Source organism: Macaca mulatta, chromosome 7, assembly GCF_049350105.2.
Source record: "Macaca mulatta isolate MMU2019108-1 chromosome 7, T2T-MMU8v2.0, whole genome shotgun sequence".
Taxonomy (NCBI): domain Eukaryota; kingdom Metazoa; phylum Chordata; class Mammalia; order Primates; family Cercopithecidae; genus Macaca; species Macaca mulatta.
This window is the reverse complement of record NC_133412.1, coordinates 50,406,418-50,426,390: the sequence shown is the minus strand read 5'-3', so window position 1 is coordinate 50,426,390 and position 19,973 is coordinate 50,406,418. Positions and strand designations below refer to the sequence as shown.

The following is a 19,973-nucleotide window of genomic DNA, read 5'->3' as shown; positions in this document are numbered from 1 at the left end:
GCTGAGGCAGGAGAATTGCTTGAAACCAGAAGGCGGAAGTTGCAGTGAGCCAAGATTGCACCACTGTGCTCTAGCCTGGGCAATAAGAGCACAACTCCATCTAAAAAAAAAAAACAAAAAACTAAAAAAAATGGTATGAATCTTTGTCATACCAGTATGAATTAGTTCTGTGCATTGCCATAGGTATAAACGCCATAGGTATAAACCGAAAACCTTAGATGGATTACAAACCTCTGGATGCCAAAAAAGATGACACCAAGGATACACTCTGCATGTCAGTACTACCACTGTCTGCCTGCAAGTTTGTAACACATATGGTATGTCACCAAAGATATAGAGAAAGAGAAATACAAATGGTTTTTAAATATACACATGATGATCAACCTTGCAATAAGAGGAAAATTAAAAAATAAAACTCAGGGCCAGATGCGGTGGCTCACGCCTGTAATCCCAGCACTGTGGGAGGCCAAGGCGGACAGATCACGAGGTCAAGAGTTCGAGTCCAGCCTGGCAATATGGTGAAACCCCATCTCTACTAAAAATACAAAAAATTAGTCAGGCGTGGTGACGCTCATCTGTAGTCCCACCTACTCGGGAGGCTGAGGCAGAAGAATCGCTTGAACCCGGGAGGCAGAGGCTGCAATGAGCCAAGATCATGCCACTGCACTCCAGCCTAGGTGACAGAGTGAGACTCCACCTCAAAAAAAAAAAAAAAAAAGAACTCTACAAAATACCATTTTTCATCTATCCAAAGATTAAAAAGTTAATATGTTGAGTTGAACACCTGCCTCCACCAGAAGACCAACATGTCCCCAGAGACTTGCTCTTGACATGAGAAGACACATGGAACACACCTGAACCTGACCCACAGCCTGCAGTCAAACCCAGCCACCCATAGCTGATCTGAAAGCCCATGAGCACTTAATAAATATCTGTTTGTTGGGGGCCACTGAAATTTTGAGGTTGTATGTTAAACATCACTATCATAGCAAAAGATAACCAGTGTATGAAGTGTGGGGAAAAAGGAATTCATATTTTATCACTGAGATATAAACTGCCACACTTTGTTTAGTAGGCACTGTTAGTTGCCTACCCAACATCCCCCTGCCTCTCATTTTTATTATCATGGCAATCTCTTACCTTGCAGGCTTCATAATCTTTCCGGATATAATGAAGATGAATCAACCAGTTCTGCTTCTCCAAAATAGGAAACTCTGGAGCTAGGTGGCATATTTTGACAAAACAAACAACACAGTCATTAGATTTTCTCCTTTAGCACTGTCCTCATGTCTAACCATAAACGTACTGCAATATCTCATTAAAATTTTCATGCTACTGTCTACAAGAACATATTATAATGCATCAAAAACGTACAGACTATTAAACTGAGAGATACTTGTCCTACTACATGTTGAATACATATCTTGAGTTTTTGAAGCTTGTATATCAGTTTCTCATCAAATAATGACTTGGACTGAAAAACATAAAATCATCCTTTGTCTCTTCTCCTCAATCTCTCCTTCCCTGGTTATAGAAAGTGAATAGAAAGACTTTCTAAAGGAGATTGCAGGAATATCACTAAGGAAATATATCAGGGGAACTCACCCCCAATATTTCAACATAGGTTCTATTTTCCATAAGTGTCAGCCAGTTGAGAAATAAAGAGAGAGTACAAAGAGAGGAATTTTACAGCTGGGCCTCTGGGGGTGACATCACATATCGGTAGGACTGTGATGCCCACCTGAGCTGCAAAACCAGCAAGTTTGTATTAAGGATTTCAAAAGGGGAGGGGGTGTAAGAACAGGGAGTAGGTCATAAAGATCACATGCTTCAAAGGGCAAAAAGGAGAACAAAGATCACATGCTTCTGAGGAAAGAGGACAAGGGCAGAAAGAGGACAAAATCAGAACTTTTGATAAGGGTCCAACAAAGATCACAAGGCAAAGGGCAAAAGCAAAATTACTGATAAGGGTCTATGATCAGTGGTGCAGGTACTGTCTTGATAAACATCTTAAACAACAGAAAACAGGGTTTGAGAGCAGAGAACTGGTCTGACCTCAAATTTACCAGGGTGGGGTTTTTTCCCCACCCAAATAAGCCTGAGGGTACAGCACGAGACCAGGGCATATTTCAGTCCTTATCTCAGCCGCCTAAGACAGACACTTCAAGAGCAGCCGTTTATAGATCTCCCTCCAGGAATGCATTCCTTCCCCAGGGTATTATTAATATTCCTTGCTAGGAAAAGAATTTAGCAATATCTTCCCTACTTGCACATCTGTTTATAGGCTCTCTGCAAGAGAAAAATATGGCTCTATTTTGCCTGACCCCACAGGCAGTCAAACCTTATGGCTGTCTTCCCTTGCTCCCTAAAATCGCTGTTACTCTGTTCTTTTTCAAGGTGCACTGATTTCATATTGTTCAAACACACATGTTTTACAATCAATTTGTACAGTTAACACAATTATCATAGTGGCCTTGAGGTGATGTACATCCTCAGCTTACAAAGATAACCAGATTAAGAGATTAAAGTAAGAGAGGCATAAGAAATTATAAGAGTATTATTTGGGAACTGATAAATGTCCAAGAAAACTTCACAATTTATGTTCCTCTGCCGCAGCTCCAGCCATCCCTCTGTTTAGGGTCCCTGACTTCCTGCAACAGAAATATATATATAAGATACTGAATATCATATCTGGCCAGGTACAGTGGTTCACACCTGTAATCCCAGCACTTTGAGAGGCCAAGGTGGGTGGATCACAAAGTCAGGAGATAGAGACCATCCTGGCTAACATGGTGAAACCCCGTCTCTACTAAAAATACAAAAAATTAGCTGGGCATGGTGGCACGCATCTGTAGTCCCAGCTACTCAGGTGGCTGAGGCAGGAGAATTGATTGAAACTGGGAGAAGGAGGTTACAGTGAGCCGAGGTCACACTGCACTCCAGCCTGGTGACAGAGTGAGACTCTATTTCAAAAAAAAAAAAAAAAAATCACATCTGATGATGAGACTACCAAAAATATTTTAAATAGTTAAACACAATCTTCAGAAATGGCTCAAACGAGAACATTATGCTGTTGCCCAGAAATGAGGAGTCAACAATGAAAACAATCTAGTTGAGCCATTGAAAATTGCTCACGATACAGAAACTATAAAATGAGTTACCTGCCCACTGAAATCAGAAGTTTAAAATATGGTCAAATTCATTAAGAAATTACTCTTCTGTGGTAACAAGGAGTAGAAAGATCCAAATTAACCTCAGAATAGTGAAGATCTCAAGGAAGGAAGAGGGAAGAACAGAATTATGAAAAGATAGAAAGGAGACTTCAATCTTTAATGCTTATTTCTCAAAAAAAAAAAAAAGCTTTAAAGTAAACATGACTAAATGTTTCTTATTAAGTCTAGCCAGTGAGTACATGTGTGTTTATATTATTTTTTGTTAACTTTAATATGTTGGAGACAGTCCTTGATTTTTAAAAATGGAAAAGAGGCCTGACATGGTAGCTCACGCCTATAATCCCAGCACTTTGGGAGACGATGAGGGGTAGATCATTTGAGTCCAGGAGTTTGAGGTCAGCCTGGGCAACATGGTAAAACCCCATCTCTACAAAAAAATACAAAAATTATCAGGGTGTGGTGGCGCATGCCTGTCATCCCAGCTACTAGGGAGGCTGAGGCACCAGAGTCACGTGAACCTGGGGGGTGGAGGTTGCAGTGAGCTGAGATCATGACACTGTACTCCAGCCTGGGCCACGGAGCAACGTTCTGTCTCCAAAAAAAAAAAAAAGAAAAGAAAAGAAAAGGCCGGGCGCGGTGGCTCACGCCTGTAATCCCAGCACTTTGGGAGGCCGAGACGGGCGGATCACGAGGTCAGGAGATCCAGACCATCCTGGCTAACACGGTGAAATCCCGTCTCTACTAAAAATACGAAAATTAACCGGGCGCGGTGGCGGGTGCCTGTAGTCCCAGCTACATGGGAGGCTGAGGCAGGAGAATGGCGTGAACCCGGGAGGCGGAGCTTGCAGTGAGTGGAGATCGCGCCACTGCACTCCAGCCTGGGCGACAGAGAGAGACTTCGTCTAAAAAACAAAAAAAGGAGGCCAAGGCGGGTGGATCACGAGGTCAGGAGATCGAGACCATACTGCCTAACATGGTGAAACCCCGTCTCTACTAAAAATACAAAAAAAATTAGCCCGGCGTGGTGGCAGGCGCCTGTAGTCCCAGCTACTCGGGAGGCTGAGGCAGGAGAATGGTGTGAACCCGGGAGGGGGAGCTTGCAGTGAGCTGAGATGCGCCACTGCACTCCAGTCTGGGCAACAGAGTGAGACTCCATCTCAAAATAAATAAATAAATAAAATAAAATAAAATAAAGGAAAAGAAAGGGAAGAGCATGGGGAAGACAGGAAAATGACTGTAACCCATTTCTTCATGTTCTGGAACCTAAGGAGAAACAACCTAAAGAAAAATCAAAAAACTTCTACGTCCATAATATGACAGGCAGGGAAAAAAAGCTTACTGTGACTCAGAGTTAATGTTGACTGAATACAAAAATTAAAAGGTATAACCAGGCACGTTGGCTCACAACTGTAATCCCAGCACTTTGGGAGGCTGAGGCAGGAGGGTCAGTTGAGCCCAGAAATTTGATACCAGCCTGGGCTATATAATATAGCAGGACCCCCATTTCAATAAAAAATTTAAATTAAAAAAAAATAAAAAAGAAGTAATGCTGCTCATTGCTATCCAAGAATAGGGATTATCAATGGAATTTGTAAGAAGAAATTATAACACAAAGTATGGATATGACCTTACAGGCCAGGAACAAGAAAAAAAGTAAAATTTTAAGCAACTGACTCTTCACTTTCTGACTACACACATTCTCTTAGTAGAACCGTCCTTCTAGTCATCAGGGCCTATTTGAAATTCTAAGACTTTTGTTTCCTTTCTTCTCTTCCCCTAGGCCTCACCAATAACCAGACCTCGGCCATTCACATTCTACTTAACCACTTCCAGAATCAAATTTACTTTGAAAAAGCCACACGAGTCACCAAGCTTAAAGACGTGTGAATGTGTTAAGTGCATAAAGCGTACTGTCATAAACAGTTCTAGGGTCCAGGCGCGGTGACTCACGCCTGTAATCCTAGCGTTTTGGGAGGTCCAGGAAGGTGGATCATGAGGTCAGGAAATCGAGACAATCCTGGCTAACACAATGAAACCAAGTCTCTACTAAAAATACAAAAAATTAGCCAGGCGTGGTGGCATGCACCTATAATCCCAGCTACTCGACAGGCTAAGGCAGGAGAATCGCTTGAACCCAGGAGGCGGGGGTTGCAGTGAGCCGAGATCATGCCACTGCACTCCAACCTGGGCGACAGAGCAAGACTCCTTCTCAAAAATAAGTAAATAAATAAATATTCTGGGACAAGTGGTTTACTGAGTAATCTTGGACCAAGTCTCAACTGCATGACCTAGTCCTCTGTCACCTACCTACTAAAGGGAAAGAGTAAAAGAGAATGAGGCACTGAACCCTTTTGAGTTTATACTAAGTATTGCAAACCTCAGATACTTAGTATAATATCACTTAGTAGTCTAAAAGAAAATTTATAAAATGTTAATTTTCAAGTCTTAGCTGTTATTAAAATTTCACAATAAAAGACAAGTCAGGGCTAGCCACAGTGGCTCATGCCTGTAACTCCAGCACATTGGGAGGCCCGGGTAGACGGATCACTTGAGTCCAGGAGTTCGAGGCCAGCCTGGACAAACCCCATTTCTACAAAAAATACAAAAAAATTAGCCAGGAGTAGTGGCACAACCTTGTATTCCCAGCTACTCGGGAGGCTGAGTTGGGAGGATTGCTTGAGCCTAGAAGGCAGAGGCTGCAATGAACCATGATCGTGCACTTGCACTCCAACCTGGGTGACAGAGTGAGACCCAGTCTCAAAAAAACAAACAACAAAAAGGACAAGCCACATTTTGTGTTTCCTGAATGAAAGCTGGAGAAAAAAGTGTTCAATTTGGAAGGCAGCTCAAGAGCCCAAAGGCTCATTAAATGGAACTCTAGGGATTAGAAAAAGGAAAATCCACCAAATCCAGTGCTGAAGGTCATTTCACGCTCCTGGAGATGTAGCTGTCCAAAAGCTAAAAGAATTTTAGTCCCATCAAAGATTTTAGAGAACATTTCAGTGTATATAACTGTCCTATTACCAAATGTATGACCTGGGAAATTTATAGTTTCCTCATCTGTAAAACCAAGATGCATTCATTCAACCAATATTCACTAGGTACCTACCACATTCCAGGCACTGTTCTAGGCACTGGGAATACAGCAGTGAACAAAACTGACTCCCTGATTTCATGGAGCTTATAATTGAGAGAAGGGGCTGCTACCACACAGGATAGATAATAAAGTATGTTATACTTATGAGTGATATTTTTCTATAAAGAAACATAAAGGAGGAAAGAGAAACAGTGCCGGGTGGGGGGGTTTTACTTTTAAATACAAGGGTCAGGAAATAAAATACTGATCTTATAGAGTTGTGAGGATCGAATTATCTAATATATAAAGAAGTTCAAATACTGCCTGGTACATAGTAAGCCTTAAAGAAATGTTACCTATTATTGTTGCTGGTTTTTTTGCGTGTTTTTTTGTTTTTTTGTGTGTTTTTTTTTTTTTTTAGATGCAGTTCTGTCATAAAGGTCAGAGTGCAGGGGCGCGATCTTAGCTCACTGCAATCCCCACCTCCCAGATTCAAATGATTCTTATGATTCAGCCTACTGAGTAGCTGGGATTACAGGCACATGCCACAGTACTCAGCTAATTTTTGTATTTTTTATAGAAATGGGGTTTTCCCATGTTGGCCAGCCTGGTCTTGAACTCCTGACCTCAAGTGATCCACCTGCCTCAGTCTCCCAAAGTGCTGGGATTACAGGTGTGGGCCACTGTGCTGGGCCTGTTGCTGTTATTTTTATTACCATTATTATCTACTTATTGTCAAAGATGAAGGAATTCTGGATACCTCAGAAATTCCTAGAGTCTATGAATCCTGAATTTACAATTAGAATTTTACCTGCAAATGTATAAGTTGAATTTCTGGTATTCCAAATCATTGCTCACTCCAACTCCCCCTAAAAATGGGAATACTGGTTCTTATATGCTTTCGCAGGTATTATAAGAACTACTAGTTGAAAGATCCTCCAAAAAATATAAGTATGTAAATGCAGAGCAGAATCTCCCCTATTTTGCAATAAAGCAGAGTGATCATCTCCAATGCTACATTTCAGGAGCCTATGTTACCACAAGGTCAGGTAACAGCTGACAGGTGCCAGCTGATGAGATGAAGACAAGGTAATGGCTTTTAGTGAGTTATAAAAAAGACCTCATTCATATCCCAGCTCCCACACTACCCCTCCACCATCACCAAGACAGTGGGGGCAGAAGGCTGGCAACCTAGCAACAATACTTTCTTGCCACTTCTCTTGCCCCATTCTACTCTTTTGTAACATCTCTTCCCCTTCTTTCTCCCTTTAAGGATGCACCTGACATATTTTAAACAATTCCAGAAGTGAATAAACATGACACCTAAAGAATTCTCCCCTATAATTTGCCCTAGGTGCTAAATTCTCTTTGAAGAATTTCAAATTCTGCTTAGGCTCAAAAATCAAACCTTTACATGACACTTTGATTAACGCTAGGGGTAGTATGCTAGCTATATAAGTGCTAAGCAGAAAACTATTATGGTTCAGACTTTTAGTTGAAAAATTTACTAAATAACTAAGGCTTTTGTAAATACATTGTAAGTAACGCCTTCTTTAAAGAATAATACTCATCAAAGAAAGGATTTCTTCCAGGACTAGCAGACATGTAGCACATAAAAGTTTTCACATGTAGAATTTCAATCTCGATTCAATACCAGCCTTCTATGGGACCTAGGGCAAGTTATTTCACTTCTCTGGGCCTCCATTTATCCCCGCGATAATTTTCACCCAAAAATCCAAAGAATCTGAAAATGGTCATTCAATAAATGTTCATTTCCTCATGCCAAACAGGAATTATAACACTTTTCTACCTCAATAGGATATCTGGGGCATCAAAAGAGATAACAAATCTTGAAAAGAATATAAATGTAAGACATTTTCATTACTATCATTTTGAGCCCTGTATCAGTCAGAGCCTAAGAAAAAAACACTGAGGACTTGAAACACAAGGACTTTAATGCAGAGAACAGGCAATGGAAGAAACGAGAGGCCCAACAGGGAATGGTGAGACAAATCAGAAGTCTGCATGAGCAAAAAGCCACTACTACTCTGAGGCCTGAAGGCCAGGGAGGGAAGCCCTGGCTTCTCCTTCCTCTTGCCTTCTAATCTCCTGCCAGTTCCTCCACTTGCTAATCCTGCCAGAAACTGCTGACACAGAAGCCTAGGAAGAAAAGGAGCCTGCAAGAGTCAGTTCCTCACTATACCAAAGAGAAGAGAAGGCAAGGAATGCATCTGAGGGCAAACAGGACCAGGATCAAGAGGAACATCTACTCTGTTCAGGGACATAAATGATTAAGGAAGAGGAAGAGACTGGGCTGAATCAGTATTGACTCAACAGTATATGCTAGAAGCTGCCCTTTAAGTTTTAAATTTTATTGCTGCTATCCAGTTTGTTTGCTTCTCATTAGCTTAACAGGAAATGAGGAAGAAAAAAAGTCATATAAAAGATTAGCTAATTCTGGTTTTATGTTATAGCTTAGATTATTTAAAATTATTTTACTTCCTCAAAACTTAACAATTATTTCCTTGTTAAGGGGGTGTATGTGCGTATATGTATCTCAAAGTGTTTTCTCTCCTATTATTCCAATGAATATTCATATAAGGCCAGTGAGTTATGCAATTCAGAGAATATTCCCACCTTACAAAAGAGGAAATTAAGGCCCTAAAGGTTAAGTAAATTGTCCACATTCAACAAGTAGTTAAGGGAAGAGGCAGGACTATAACCCAGGTCTCCAAGGTTACCCATTAAACTACAACAAGTTTCTGCCCAATCATAAAGGATTTTCTAATATTAAAATGTAAATGTTTGGGCTGTCAATTAGACATAACTGAGCAACACAACATTAATGATTTTGAAGCGGCCAGACGCGGTGGCTCATGCCTGTCATCCCAGCACTTTGGGAGGCCTAGGCGGGCAGATCACGAGGTCAGGAGATCGAGACCATCCTAGCCAACATGGTGAAACCCCATCTCTACTAAAAATACAAAAAAAAAAAAAAAAAAAAAAAAAAAATTAGCTGGGCCTGGCAGCACACACCTGTAGTCCCAGCTACCTGGGAGGCTGAGACAGGTGAATTGCTTGAATCCAGGAGGCAGACGTTGAGATGAGCGGAGATTGTGCCACTGGGCTCCAGCCTGGTGACAGAGCAAGACTCCATCTCAGAAAAATAACAATGATTTAAAAATGATTTTAAAGCTTTTCTATTTTTTTTTTTTTTTTTTTTTTTTTTTTTTTTTTTTTGGGAGGGAGTCTCGCTGTGACGCCCAGGCTGGACTGCTGTGGCCCAATCTCCGCTCACTGCAAGCTCCGCCTCCCGGGTTCACGCCATTTCTTGACTCAGCCTCCTGAGTAGCTGGACTACAGGCGCCCGCCACCACGCCCAGCTAATTTTTTGTATTTTTAGTGGAGACGGGGTTTCACTGTTAGCCAGGATGGTTCCGATCTCCTGACCTCATGATCCACCCGCCTCGGCCTCCCAAAGTGCTGGGATTACAGGCGTAAGCCACCGCGCACGGCCAGTAGTACTTTCAATATACCAAAGTAGGAAGACTTTCAAATGATTTTTAAAAATAACTAGTTGGTCGGCGGGGCGCGGTGGCTCACGCTTGTAATCCTGGCACTTTGGGAGGCCAAGGTGGGCGGATCACGAGGTCAGGAGATCGAGACCATCCTGGCTAACACGGAGAAACCCCATCTCTACTAAAAATACAAAAAAAAAAAATTAGCTGGTCGTGGTGGCAGGGGCCTGTAGTCCCAGCTATACTCGGGAGGCTGAGGCAGGAGAATGGCGTGAACCCAGGAGGCGGAGCTTGCAGTGAGCCGAGATCGCGCCACAGCACTCCAGCCTGGGCGACAGAGCGAGACTCTGCCTCAAAAAAATAAAAATTTAAAAAAAAATTTAAATAAACTAGATGGTTTTCTTATAAATACATACTTACAGGAAAACAAAATTCAAAGGGCACATAGGATACTAAACAAAAGACCCACTCCATTCCTATCCCTCACCAGAGGGGAAGAATTTCTTGAGTATTTTCAAGGAATTTCTATGCGCATATAAGCATACGAGCAAGTGTGTGTGTGTGTGTGTTCGTACACCTTTATTTTACACATGGGGATTCTATTAACCACATTTCGAAAACTGCTTGCTAATATTTACTGAACCTAAATATATCCTTGGTGACCCTGAAAATCCTACTCCTAAGTATGTATGTGTACACGACTCTTCATGGTGGCATTATTCATAATACATCAAAATAAAAATATCTCAAATGTTCATCAGTATAAAATGAATAGACTTAGGTAGAGCCCCATAATGGAATATACACAACAAGGAAGAAAACAACCAACCACTACCACATGCAACAACATAGATGAATCTCACAAACGTAATTCTGAACAAAGAAGCCAGACATTAAAAAGTACATACTGCATGATTCCATTTACATTAAATTCAAAAGCAGGCAAAACTGATCTAGAAGACAGAAGTTAAATACAAGTTACTACCTTTGGGAGGGGTGGTTAATGACTGGGAGGGAATAAGGAGGCAGCCTGGAGGGCACTGATAACATTCTATACCTTAATCTAGATGGAGATTACATGCGTATGTTTACTTTGTAAAAATTCACTGCACAGTACAATTATGATTTATGTATGTACTTTTCTGCATATGTATTTCAATAGAAAGGTATCCAAAATTACTGATTGAGCCAAATTAGACATTTTCTAAAACCAAAAAATTAGTTTCAGTGATATTAATGCAGAAGAGGGAGGGGACACACAACTCAGCCTGGGGTAAGGATCAAGATTTCCCAGACAAGACACAGAAGGCATTCATCACAAAATAAAAATAATAGTAAATCGGCCTTCATCAAAATTAAAACTTCTGATCATCGAAAGACACCTTAACAAAATGAAGGTAGGCTGGGGGGAAATATTGACCACACATATAACAGACAAAGGACTTACATTCAGCGTATATAAAGAAGTCTCACAAATCAATAAGGAAAAAAGAAATTTAAAAATAGGCAAAAAACTTGAGCAGGCACTACACAAAAGATATGACCAATAAGTATATGAAAAGATGTTCAACATCACTAGTCATTAGGGTAATGCAAATTAATATCACAATAAAACACAATACAAACCACCAGCAAGTCTAATATGAAAAAGACTGATAGTAATAAACGTTGGCAAGAAAGTAGGCAAATAGAATCCTCACACGTTGCTGGTGGTACAATAAAATTGTACAACCACTTTGAAAAATACTTTGGCAATTTATTAACTTAAAACGAACAGTTCACATATGACCCAGCAATTCCACTCCCTAGGCACTTATTCAAGTGAAAACACATGCCACATACACATACAAAAAAAGACCAGTAAATAAATGTTCAGGCCGGGCGCGGTGGCTCATGCCTGTAATCCCAGCACTTTGGGAGGCCGAGGCGGGCGGATCATGAGGTCAGGAATTCGAGACCAGCCTGGCCAATGTGGTGAAACCCTGTCTCTACGAAAAATACAAAAATTAGCCGGGCATGGTGGCACATGCCTGTAGTCGCAGCTACTCAGGAGGTTGAAGCTGAAGAATCGATTGAACCCGGGAGACGGAGGTTGCAGTGAGCTAAGATTGCACCACTGCACTCCAGCCTGGGCAACAAAGCAAGACTCCATCAATAAATAAATAAATAAATAAATACTCATAGGAACTTTCACAGTACTCAAAAACTAGAAACGCTGCAAATGTTCATTAACAGGAGAATGGACAAACAGTGGTATATGCATGCAACTGAATATTAGACAGCATTTTTAAATAAAAGAACTACTGATACATATAACAACATGGATGAGTCTCCAAAACAACATGTTGTATAAAAGTTGCCAAAAGCTAAACAGTAGATACTGTATGGCTCCCTTTGTGTGAAGTTCAAGCACAACTTATAGGACAGTTCAAAATCAATTTATAGGGGCAGAAATCAGAATGATGGTTGCATCTGGGGAAGTGAAGCAGAAGATTTACTGGAAAAAGCCATGAGGAAACTTTCCAGGTGATAAAAATGTTTCATTTGATCTCATGATTACAGGAATATAAATATGTACATGAGTATACATATCTGTCAAAATCCAAGTGCGTACTTCAGATTTAAAGATTTACTAGCATTGAAATAGGGAAAAATTAGATATATACTACCTTCCATTTAAATTAGAAGTTAACATTGTTCCTCAAAAATTAAACAGAATTGGGCTAGGCGAGGTGGCTCACACCTGTTATCCCAGCACTTTGGGAGGCTGAGGCAAGTGGATCATTAGGTCAGGAGTTCGAGACCAGTCTGACCAACACAGTGAGACCCTGTCTCTACTAAAAATACAAAAAATTAGCCAGGTGTGGTGGTGAGCGCCTATAATACCAGCTACTCGGGAAGCTGAGGCAAGAGAATCACTTGAACCCGGGAGGCAGAGGTTGCAGTGAGAAAAAAAAAAAACAATGCCTAGCTCATCAATTTAATCAGTAGAGTGGTAGAGCAAAAGCCAGATTACAATAGACAAATAGACTCAGAGGTGAGGATACCAAGACAAGTAAGATAAACTATTCTTTCAGAAAGCTAATCAATGAAAGTCATTCACTATCACAGTAGAAATAGTGAGATTCGGTAACTACTTATCAAAGACTCTGTGACAGTGGTTTCATGTAGACTTCAGGGTAAATTAGATAACAACTAAATTACCTTGTAACTCTACAATTCTGTATACACAAGGACCAAAATTAGCAAAAGGAAAAGATTAATGAACTCAAGAGCATGTATAGCATCTACAAAATCACTTATGAGAACCAAATATATACATAGTAATTAGTCTGTAGAATACATTATTATATACAGTACAGGAAATGACATATTTCTAGAACATCTACAAAGTTCCTACTTTCTACAACCTTTAAATTCGTTAGGAATTACTGACATATAAAGACTCTAAGGAAAACAATCCCAATGCCCATCAACAGACAGATAAACAAAATGGGATATATACATACACTAGAATATTATTCAGCCTTAAAAAGGAATGAAATTCTGATACATGCTACAACATGAATGAACCCTGAAAATGCTGAGTCAAATTAGCCAGACAGAAAAGGGCAAATATTGTATGATTCACCTTATATGAAAAACCTAGAATAGTCAAATTCATAGATACAGAAAATAGAATGGAGATTACCAGGATCTGGGGAGGCAAGAGGATGTGGAGATTTATTGCTTACTGGGTACAGTGCTTCTCTTTGGAATGATGAAACACTTCTAGAAATGGACAGTGGTGACGGTTACACAACTTTGTAAATGTACTTAATGCCACTGACTTACACACTTAAAAATGGTAAATTTCATGTATATTTTACCATAATAAATTATTCTATTAAAAATTACTCTAAAACCAGATATCAAACTGAGATCAAGCTTCTCACATAGTGAGTGTATCATCTCAGGTTGTTGACAAAACTCATCCTCAGCTATGGCCACCCCAAAATGGGTAGAGTTTTCAATGAAGACTCCTTTAAGGAAGGAAATAGACTTAAGCAGTAAATCAGTTCACTCATCTCAGTGATGGCTAAGATCTTCAACTGAAAGCCAGAAAAAAGTCACCTAAGGTCACATCATGGAGCAAAAGGAAGAGGACTTCAGTAGCCTCATGTAGGATATTATTATCTCAGACCATCAAGTCGTTCTGATCAACAATTTCATTGCCTGTTCTTGAAAAAGTCCTGATATATTTGGACAAAAATACCGAATAGAAATCTGTTTACCCCTTCCACAGTTGGCAGTCATCACCCTCAAAACTAAAGAGTCAAACTAGGATATGGACCTCTCAAGCTGAGGAGGAAAGGGGGAGGGGGAGGGACAACATCCATTCTCAGTCAAAATGCCTCCAGTTGCTACTTGTTCAAATCAAGTCTCTCAGCTTGCTAACCCAACTGCTGTGTGAATTCTTTACACACTTACCAACTACCTGCCTTCTATTTCCAAGTATTATACTACTCAACCAGAGCAGTGGTTCTCAAGTGGAAACAATTTTGCCCCAGAAGGAATAACTGGCAACATCTGGAGACACTTTTGGTTGTTACAATTAACTGCTACTATCATCCACTAGGTAGAAGCCAGGGATGTTGTTAACCATCCTACAATATACAGGACAACTCTCCCAACAAAGATTGATCTTGCTCAAAATATCATTCATGCCAAAGCTGAAAAAACCTGAACTAGAGGTTTAAAAAAATCTAAGGATTTCACAGTAAAATGTGACAGCTTTTTATTCAAAGTATTACTTTGATTTTTAATTTGTTAATTAAAGTCCATTAATCCTTAAGGATGACATTTCTCCTATTTTTGTAATACTTCCCTATATTGTGCTGGATGCAGTGGCTTACGCCTGTAATCCCAGTACTTTGGGGGGCCAAAACAGGTGGATCACTTGAGGTCAGGAGTTCAAGACCAGCCTGGCCAACATGGTGAAACCCCATCTATACTAAAAATTTAAAAATGAGCCAGACATGGTAGTGCATGCTTGTAATCCCAGCTACTTGGGAGGCTGAGACAGTAGAATCGCTTGAACCTAGGAGGTAGAGGTTGCAGTGAGCCGAGATCGCACCACCGCACTCCAGCCTGGGCAACACAGCAAGTCTCCGTCTCAAAAACAAACAAACAAACATTGTATGAGGTTTAAAAAGCCACTGAAAAGTTTACATAACCCAGGTGCAATAGCTCATGCCTGTAATTCCAGTACCTCAGGAGGCAGAAGATGCACTATCACTTGAAGCCAGGAGTTCAAAACCAGCCTGGGCAACAGGGCCAGGCCCCTGTGTTTCTAGAAAAAATTTTAAAAATTAGCCAGGCATGGTGGCATGCACCTATAGACCCAGGTACTAGGGAAGACCGCTTGAACCCAGGAGTTTGAGGCTGCAGTGAGCTATAATCACACCACTGTACTCTAGCTTGGGTGACAGAGCAAGATCCTCTCTCTCAAAATAATCATGTATGAGTCCATTTATTTGGCATTCTGAGAAAGGCAAAACTAGGAAGAAAGAAACAGATTAATGGCTCCCAGCAATTGGGAATGGAAGAAGTGGTTTACTACAAAGTAAAGGTGAATTTTGGGGGAGTAATTAAACTTTTATAACTTGATTATGGTGCCAGTAGTGATAACACGGCTAGTTTCATTTGTCGAAACTCAGAATTTGTACTAAAAAAAGGGAATTTTACTCTACGAAAATTATACGTTGATACCATTCAAAGACTGGCCACAACAAAACTAAAATAGCTAAATAAATAACTAAAACTAAATTATTATCAAAGTAGACTTCAAACAAGGAATATTATCAGAAATTGAAGAGGAATATTACATAATGACAAATGCGTCAATTTACCAAGAAATCAGACAATCCTAAATGTATATGCATCCAACAACAGATCTTCAAAATACACAAATCAAAAATTGATAGAACTGAAAGTAGAAACAAATCCACAAGTACATTTGCACACTTCAACACTCTTCTATCACCCTTCCAATCAGTAACTACATCAGTAGGAATATGAATATCTGTAAGCGTATACAGAACACTATCAACCACCTTGACCTAATGACATTTACAGAATGCTACCTCCAACAAGAGCAGAATACATATTCTTTCCAAGTGCACGTGGAACATTCACCAACAAAGGCCACGCTGTGGGCCATAAAACAAACCATATAAAGAATGTTCTCTATCCACAATAAAATTAAACTAGAAACCGATAAAGCAAAAAGATATCTGGAACTTCACAGAGTGGTTTTTCCAGAAGCAGAAAATTAGTACACACTTACTTAATAATCAAACCCCATTTAAATAATTTCCAAGTCAAACCAACCTCCTAATATCTAATAACTCTATTAAATAAAAGCTAGATGTGACAGAACATTTAGACTATTACTTCTTTTCCCAACACTCATTTTGAAATCATATAGAATAGAAAAGAGAATCAACAAGAGAGAGAAACCTGGCCGGGCGCGGTGGCTCACACCTGTAATCCCAACGCTTTGGGAGCCGAGGTGGGTGGATTACCTGAGGTCAGGAGTTCAAGACTGGCCTGGCAAACACGGTGAAACCTCATCTCTACTAAAACACAAAAGTTAGCCAGGTGTGGTGGCGTATGCCTGTAATCCCAGCTACTCGAGAGGCTGAGGCAGGAGAACTGCTTGAGCCCCAGAGGCAAAGGTTGTAGTGAGTTGAGACTGTGCCACTGCACTCCAGCCTGGGCGACAGTGAGACTCTGTCTCCACAAAAAAGATAGAAAGAGAGACAGAAACCTGTGCAAATATACACATACAATGAAATTGCATACAGACCTTTTTTCTGCTGGGGTTTTTGAGACTCAGTAGATGCAGGAAATTGAGTTCTCTGAAATGAAATAAGTAGTCTATATTGAAGGACCACAATATAAAGTTGCTAACTTAAAGAAGCATCCAAATAACAAGAATAATCAGTAGCTCACCAATGATGCAATTTAATACATTAAATCCATATTCTGATACAAAGAGTTATTTTGAATATGGTTTAAAAAACAAATGTCAAGTCATACTTTTGGTATCCAAACAATTAACAATGTATTATGCATATTTATATTTACAATGTGTATTTTTAATGTATAATTATAGTATATAGTAAAATGTGCATAAGAAATATACTAAGTTCTTAAACACCTCATATTAGTATTATACTTGACGCCATACTTCTCAGCAGCCAAACCAAAAAAGTGATCACTGTTTGATAAAAGGAAGCTTATGAGGTCATCTACACAGAAACTGTCTAGCACTCAATTCTAAAACGGAGATAGTTATTTTACACTATAACCTCGTAGAAAACCATCAAATTAATTTTTCTTTTATCATCTTCCTATGACATACCACAATATAAGCAAAAATAATGGCTGAAATTTTTCCAGATGTAATGAGAAACACCAATCCTTAGTTTCTGGATACTCAACAAATCCTGACCAGGTTAAATGAAAATAAATACATACTTAGATACATCATAATGAACAGCACCAGAGACAAGACGCAGCTCTTAAAAGCAGCCAAACAATAAAATATATCACCAGATTACCAACAAAGAAAGGACAGTTATTTGGGAGGCCGAGGGGAGAGGATCACTTGAGGTCAGGAGTTCAAGACCAGCCTGGCCAACATGGTGAAACCCCATCTCTACTAAAAATACAAAAATTAGCCAGGCATGGTGGCACGTGCCTATAGTCCCAGCTACTTGGAAGGCTGAGGCAGGAGAATGGCTTGAACTTGGGGGCAGAGGTTACAGTGAGCCAAGATCATGCCATTGCCCCCAAGTCTGGGGGACAGAGGGAGACTCCGTCTTAAAAAAAATAATAAAGGCCAGACGCCGTGCCTCGCACCTGTAACCGCAGCACTTTGGGAGGCCGAGGCAGGTGGATCACCTGAGGTCAGGAGTTTAACACCAGCCTGGCCAATATGGTGAAACCCCATCTCTACTAAAAATGCAAAAATTATCTGGGTATGGTGGCGGGCACCTGTAATCCCAGCTACTTGGGAGGCCAAGGCAGGAAAATCACTTGAACCCAGGAGACAGAGGCTGCAGTGGGCCAAGATCACGCTACTGCACTCAGCCTGGGTGATAAGAGCAAATCTCCATTTCAAAAAAAAAAAAGAGGAAAAGAAAAACAAAAAAGACAGACTGACAGTTGGCTCTTCAACAATTAAAAATGGAAGACAATATCACAAGAAGACATCATCAGAAGAATTACTCCAGTGTCAGGTACTAAGTAAAATGGATGTTAATTTAGACCAGAGGTCAGCTAAGTATGGCCCACAGGTCAAATCCATCCTGTTTTTTATTTGGTCCACAAGCTAAGAATCATTTTTACATTTTTAAATGGTTGGAAAAATTCAAAAAATATTTTAACACATGAAAATTCTGAGTCAAATTTCAGTGTCTATAAACAAAATTTTGTTGGAACATACCCACACTCATGTTTATAGAACGTCTATGGTCGCTTTTGTCCTACAACACCATTGTTGAGTAGTTATCACAGAGACTACATGGCCCACAAAGCCCACGATATTTACTATCTGGCTCTTTACCAAAAAAAAGTTTGCCAACACCTGATCTAGATTCTCACATCCATCAAAACTAATTTTCAACAACAAAGGCAAATTTTTAAAACTTTCAGAATTTGAGAGTTTTTAGATTCTCACCAAATAAACTTTTAATGAAAATATATTAGGAAAAAGAAAAATAATCCTAGGATGAAGGAGTTGAATGAGCAAAGGAATTGGTAAGATAAGTCAGTATTCTAAGCATCTACTGACTGAATAAAACCAAAAAAAAAAAGCATAATTTGTGGTGTTTAATTAAAATACATTAGGAATTACAAAACTAAACAACAATGGCATACATTTGCAGATGGCAATAGATGGTAGTAAAGCATTTGATAGTCCCTGTGTTAGCAACATTTAAGCTTGGACTTACAGTAAACACATATTTTTTAATTTCTTTGGTACTCATTAAAGGAAGGCAAAATATAACTTCCAAGGAATGAAGAGGAGCAGAAAGGGAGGGGGAACAGATGGAAATTCAGTTTTTTAAAAAAAAAGCAAGAAAGGAGGTAGAAAAAAATGAAATTCTCTAGTTTAAGACAGGTAGATCAGCCAGGTGTGGTGGCTCAGGCCTATAATTCCAGCACTTTGGGAGGCTGAGGCAGGAGGATCACATGAGCCTAGAAATTTGAGACCAGCCTGGGCAAAATAGCGAGACCCTGCCTCTATTAAAAAAACTTTAGGAATTAGTCAGGCATAGTGGCACGTGCCCGTAGTCCTAGCTACTCAGGAGGCTGAGGTGGGAGGATCTCTTAAGCCCAGGAGGCCAAGTTGCAGCAAGCCATGATCGGAGCACTGCACTCCAGCCTGAGGAACAGGCTCAAAACAAACAGCCAGGTGTGGTGGCTCACGCCTGTAATCCCAGTACTTCGGTATGCCAAGGCAGGCTGTTGAGTTCAGGACTTTAAGACCAGCCTGGGCAACATGGCAAAACTCTGTCTCTACAAAATATACAAAAATTAGCCAAGCGTGGCCTGCACCTGTGGTCCCAGCTACTCGGGAGGCTGAGATGGAAGGATAACTTGAGCCCAGGAGGCAGAGGTTGCAGTGAGCCAAGATCACGCCACTGCACTCCAGCCTGGGTGATACAGCAAGACTCTGTCTCAAAAAAACAAAAAACAGGGCAATGTAAATTATCACATTAAGACATAATTTCATATCCACCATAATGACTGATGGTAGAAGCATAAATTGTTACAATCACCATATAGTTTCCTGTAAGTAATACTCTATTACCTAGCAATCTATTTCTAGGTATACCTTAGAGAAACTTAGATATTACATCAGAAGACCTACATAATAATGCTCAGGGTTAGGACGAAAGTGAGGCCTGTGAGGTACCCAGGGTACAAACCTTGAGGGGGTACTTACTCCATAAAATGTGAACCCTAAGCACCTCACTTACCTTTCCTTAGTCCTGGCCCTATTTTTAACAGCTTTTTTTTTTTTTTCCAAGACGAAGTCTCGCTCTGCCAAGCTGAAGTGCAGCAGCACGATCTCAGCTCACTGCAACCTCCGCCTCCTGGGTTCAAGCAATTCTCCTGCCTCAGCCTCCCAAGTAGCAGGGACTACAGACG

General features: G+C 40.3%; 1 protein-coding gene across 6 annotated transcripts in view; it reads right to left on the bottom strand.

Moving 5' to 3' along the window:
• BBS4 (Bardet-Biedl syndrome 4) overlaps positions 1–19,973 on the bottom strand; it is a 59,917-nt gene that overhangs the window by 35,016 nt on the left and 4,928 nt on the right. For 3 of the 6 annotated variants that reach the window (XM_077939761.1, XM_077939762.1, XM_077939764.1), the window contains exons 2-3: positions 16,618–16,669; positions 1,141–1,220 (exon numbers count right to left, since the gene is read on the bottom strand). In XM_077939761.1, the coding sequence (XP_077795887.1) occupies positions 1,141–1,220; positions 16,618–16,669 (132 nt within the window). Of the gene's footprint in view, positions 1–1,140; positions 2,652–7,060; positions 7,119–16,617; positions 16,670–19,973 lie in introns of all 6 variants that reach the window. The other 3 variants (XM_077939763.1, XM_077939765.1, XM_028851101.2) reach the window with 3 other exon arrangements.